At 56.6% G+C, this 5,271-nt stretch overlaps 2 protein-coding genes across 2 annotated transcripts; one reads left to right on the plus strand and one right to left on the minus strand.

Annotated features, from left to right (window-relative positions):
- Positions 1-954: 954 nt before the first annotated feature.
- On the minus strand, positions 955-1,840 carry SPRG_21825 (hypothetical protein; the record flags this gene model as incomplete). The annotated part of the gene is made up of 2 exons (XM_012356188.1): positions 955-969; positions 1,022-1,840. The coding sequence occupies 2 exons, from the start codon at positions 1,838-1,840 to the stop codon at positions 955-957; spliced, it is 834 nt and encodes a 277-aa protein (XP_012211578.1).
- A 1,175-nt stretch (positions 1,841-3,015) lies between these two features.
- SPRG_16877 (hypothetical protein) lies at positions 3,016-4,721 on the plus strand (the record flags this gene model as incomplete). The annotated part of the gene is made up of 2 exons (XM_012356189.1): positions 3,016-3,212; positions 4,175-4,721. The coding sequence occupies 2 exons, from the start codon at positions 3,016-3,018 to the stop codon at positions 4,653-4,655; spliced, it is 678 nt and encodes a 225-aa protein (XP_012211579.1). The 3' UTR covers positions 4,656-4,721.
- Positions 4,722-5,271: the final 550 nt, after the last annotated feature.

The raw sequence follows: 5,271 nt of genomic DNA on the forward strand, positions 1-5,271 counted from the left end.
CCATGGAGCTGTACTCGTTGGTGCCATCTCGAGTCAGTAGCACCAGAATATCATTCGCCACGTAGGTGAGCCAGGTTGCCTCGCCCGTCACGATCACAGCTTCAATCCAACTCCGAGGCGTCGCGATAAACCGCGATACACCAGCAGACGACGTCAGAAGCGACGCGTTGGCCGAGCTCAATAGTACGACGGCCGACGCGCCTCGTAGAAAAGCCAATGGGCGACCAAGCCAGACAGCCCCCACGATCCGGTTGAAGAAGAAGAGGTTCACACCGTTGAACCGAAACTGCGTCTTGACCGCATACACCAAGACAATCCCACCAACGCTGACAAGAATCACCGAGGTGGCGACCACAAGGTAGTAGAGAATCTGCGTGGCAGACTGCAGCGGCTGCGTCCCCGTCGTGTAGAGCTGCGGGGTATAGACGTTGGAGATGAGCGTCAGATTGCCGTTGTCGCCTTGGAATGAGACGACTTCGCGATTGCCGAGGACCCAATCAAAGAGAAAGACCCAGCCAAAGAACGCAAACGAGGGCTCGAGCAGAGCTTGTTTGAGGACGACCCACGAGCCATTGGTGGCAGCAGCGTACTGCATCAAGCCAATCTCGAGACCAACCTCACTCGCAATCGATGCATTCCAGACCGGCGGTGAGGCGAGGGACTCCAAGAGCTGGTCGGCAGCTGTGATGGCAGCAACGCAAGCTGTTGTCGGCGAGGCCACGACGCAAATGTCCCCGATGGACGGACTTGCTGTGGCGGCTCGAGCGAGCACGACCACCAACGGATCGAATACGAGTGTGAGTGGCTTGGGCTTGGAACAATCGTAAAAGAAATCAAACGAGTGCTGCACATACGTCGTTTGCGGCAGCGCCGTGCAGGTAGGATCACCGCCATAGAAGGCAAACGACCGCCATCCGAGCGGTGTCAACCCCACCGAGCTTCTCGGCAGCGCGGTCAAGAGGTCGTTCCCTGCGAGACGTCGACGTAGTGCCAAGAAGGCGTGAACAATTGCCGGTGGTACAGCAAAGTAGACAAGATCGATGCTTTCAAACGGACCCACGGTACTTCGAAAGAGCGCGGCTTGGTTGAAGAACTGCCCCGAGACCGACGTTTCCCCAATGTACACTTCGAGGTCCATGGCGGGGAGCGCGGCCGAAACATTGGCGCGGAAATCGCGCGACGACCCGCGCACGAGGCTTCGGTTCATGTCGTGGAGGTTCCAGAGGTCGTTGAGAGGTATCCAAAAGAGACGAAGGGATGTCCAGGGTCCTGTGAGCCGCGGGAGGTTCTTAATCGTCACAAGCTGCTGCATGCCGATTGCATTCTCCAGGAGGATGCTTTCCGTGATGCCTACTTGCCACCGGTTCTGCCACTGCAGCTGGAACCGATCCAAGTTGTACTGGCGCCAGTAAAGAAGCTCGTCACTGATTGTTGTCGTATTGCGGGCTTGCGAGACATGACTCAAAAAGGCTTGTCCTGTCGCGGTTTCTTCCAGGGCTCGTTGCACGGCGACCGTAAACGGCGCGTCGTCGCCGCCCCAAATCGAAATAAAGTCGGCCCAGACCACGTTGCGCAAAATGGCTTCCATGTAGACGGCGCCGTTGGTCGCAAAGGACCGTTCGCAGCGCTCCTGACGAGTGGTTGTGTGGGCAACCTCAAACGATTTGTTAAAGTCGACCCAGCAGTGCTGCACGTTGATGCGCATCGACCAGGACCCGGACACGGTCCGGAGCTGTGGCACGGCGTACTCGATCGACGTGAGCTCGCTCAAGATGGCGCGGCGGGCGTAGGTGGGCAGAACGGACGTGGCGGCTGTCGATGCATTGTAGAGCTTGTACATCGTCGCATCGGCAGCGTAAATGTTCAAGGCTGATGTCGCGACAAGCGCCAGCTCGGTGTTGACGAGGTCGATGAGCAAGGCTTCGCCACCCGTCGCCGTGAAGCCGGCCCACCACAGATCATTGGATAGACTTGGTGAGAGAAGTGAGAGATACCAAAGACCGACGCTGAGCGAGGCGACGAGGTAGACAACACCAGCCGCTGCAAGCGCCCACTGGGACCGCGACGGCGCCACGTGCTCGACCAATCGCGCCGAGGGGGCCACTGCGATCGAGCGACCCAGCATGAACGTTTGTGGAAATAGCAAGGCGGTTGCAACGCCTTGAATTTGCTCTATTTTGGTGAGTCAAAGAAATCTTCAAAACGGAATTGATACACGAGCGCGAAAAGCAGCAACGGATCTGCACGACGGCGGCGTGAAGGCCATATGTTTTGACAAGAACGCAATGGCAGTCTCTCGTTTGGTCGTACCTACAATAAAGTACATGTATGGTACGAAACCAGCAGCCAGAGAAGCCTCTAGAAATGCTATTTTTCCTCGCCGTGTCATACTTGTCAAGAGCTCGATAGCATTGAATGACTAGCACAGAGATCCGCAAAGTCGTACAGCTTGGACCCGCCATCAACGATCCCAGCTGCGTCCGCTTACATCAGTGTCGTTGCGTCCATAGACTTGAGTCTGAGCGATCGCGCACGTTCAAATCCACGTTGACCGCTCTGATTGTAGCTCCGACAGGATAACACTTCATTCATGTCCGACGACGACGTGCAAGCTCTACTCGCGCTAAGCTTGCTCACGAGCGCGACCACCAAACAACTATTTTCTTGTTTCGAGCAATTCCTCAAATAATGTTAGATAATTTATGTATGGCAGAAAGGCGCCTCGATCGACAGCACGAATCGCGACAACCCAACGTCGTCCTGACCTACATCGTCGTCGTTGCGATCTACAACACTCGGACCGTCGTCGCTCGAGGCTGGAGGCGGAACGTTCATGGAAGTCGGAGACCATCACTCACGCATCGGATCGACCATCATTCGATGCACCTGGGTGATTTGCTGCAGATTTGAGATTGCCCCTGCGCTCTCAGATTTCAATTTGCCTTCAAGTGCAGAAACCAACAAATGCTTGCGTGCGCCACCACCTTGACGCCTTCGACAACACTTTTCTCGACAATGCGCAGCTACCGCCCAACGCACGACGCCCTCGCCGGCCTTGTGAGCCAGATCACCATGCTCTCGAGCGATGCGCTCGAAGGCCTCTTGACCCTCGTCGCGCAGTACGAGCCATCGCACGTCGCCAACTGCAGCTACGACGAAGTTGAGCTCGACCTGGAGCGCCTCCAGCCGCTGACGCTCATGGCAGTCGCCCAGTACGTCATCGTTTGCCAACTGCGCTGAAAGGACAGCAGCTCGTTGTTACACGCAGACTCTACGCCATCACACCATCAACCATAGCTGCCAAGCACAGCCGCATGTCCACAACGACGCCATTCGTCGACGTGCCAAGGGCGCGCGATCCGAATCCAGTAGACTTACAAGCAGCCCAAAGTAATCCCATTTTAAATTGGAGATTTCCCGTTCTCTGATCACCTCTGTGTTCTCTGGTATTGCTACAAGGGCACACCAGTCACGAGAACTCTCCGAATTACGCTAGCCCACCGCACGAGCCCACCCATGGAGCCCACCGAGGGTCCGTGGTGAGGACCTCCAAACGTCATCCGGCGGCGGCAACGGCAAGTCTCCTCGCATGTCCCGGTTCTTTTCTTGCCAAATGGTGTGTGGCGACTTGGTCACACGTGAAAAACGTGTGTTTTATGCGTGTTTAATGTCTTGTCCCTCAATCGCTTTCATGCATTCCATCCGGCGGTATGCACTAAATTACTGCTTCGTTAAACGAGTTCAAGGCCGACGAAGCGAATTGCTCGTCGAAACGACTTCTGCAGCAAGTCATACCACTGTACTTTACATTGTACCCGGTATCCGCGCGTGATTATCCTTGCGCGGGCACTTGCATCAACCTTTCTGTCCATCGTTGCGTGCAAACTATGGCTACAATGCACGGAGTCGCACCCGCATTCAATGCAGTGCATGCCCCGCGGCGGCCCGCCGCAGCTATGTACTCGTACCATGCATGGCGAGGACAGAAGCAGCGATATCGGGCGGTTTTGTGGTTTTACACGTGAAAAACGTCGGAAACACAGGTGCCAAGTGGTGAGGTGGCAGCCTGCGGCACCAGCTGGGCTCCGACTCGATCGCACGTGTAATGCAAGCGGCGGCGACGGCTCTCTATCGCCGCTCCATTCCGCGATTGCATGTCGCTCGCCCGCTTCAGCTCGCAGTTCTCGCTGAACCGGTCGCCGCTGGCCAAGGCCGCCTTGCCGCAGTCGCACGAGGTCCAGCGCCGCCGCGTCTCGCTCATCGGCCGTCTCTTCGCCTCCAGCGAGCCGCGCGATCCCATTTACCAGCCGCCGCCTCTACACCCAAAGAAAGCGTCGTCCAAGCGGTCGCTCGCCGACACTCCGGATGCCGATGACCCGCCGACCGTGCGGCGCGCCGACGCCAGCGAGAGCATGACCCACACAATCCTGATTAGCATGCGGCCGGACGAGCTGGCGTCGGTGGCCTCGTCCAACGACGCCACCGACGACGAGGAGAACGCAGGCGACGACCCGGAGCACGGGCTCGCCGACCCGCGCATCTACGAGATGCTCAAGAAGATCAATCGCTGCCTCGAGACGATCCAAGCAATCAAGGCCGACGTCCACATAAGCTGTGTGCCCGAGTACACGCACACGACCAGCACGAGCTTGTGAGCTTAGAGTAGTATTTTATTAAAAGTAGGCCCGCGTCGCCGAATCCAGTCGCGTGTCATTATTGTCTCGACGCTGAGTAGTCTCAAACGGTGGCCCTTTTTAGTGCTAGAAGCAACAGTTGACGCATCACGGGTGCATGTCGGCTGACACGGCGAGCTATTCTAGGTTGTCCCTCCGACACCGTCGCCCGGACTTCTGCATAGAACTCAGTCTACTACTCGGTACCGTCAACTGCTACCGCTGCAGTACCCGTCCCATGGAGATATCGTCTCACGCCTTGTCGCAAGGCTCGATGGAATAGCATGTTCTCTAGTCTCTCTGGTTCCGTCGTGGACGGCCCGACCTTCCTCGCGCCCTCGCGACTTCGCGGCCCCGAATTCGGAAACGTTTCTGGTGCTGCCACGTCACATCGCCCATTGTCTTGGTTTTTGTATGCTGTTCCGATAAATCACTACATCAAATATTTTTATTCCACACATTTAAAGTTCATCTTTGTTTTACTACACCTCGGCCTCGCTTTTTATTGCTCCAACGCAATGCGACCGCAAGGCGCGCTCACTATACCGCGAGGGGTCGGGTCGATAAATAAAAACGAGATCTGATTGGCGCTTCGAAA

Source organism: Saprolegnia parasitica, assembly GCF_000151545.1.
Source record: "Saprolegnia parasitica CBS 223.65 unplaced genomic scaffold supercont2.396, whole genome shotgun sequence".
In the NCBI taxonomy this organism is placed as follows: domain Eukaryota; phylum Oomycota; class Saprolegniomycetes; order Saprolegniales; family Saprolegniaceae; genus Saprolegnia; species Saprolegnia parasitica.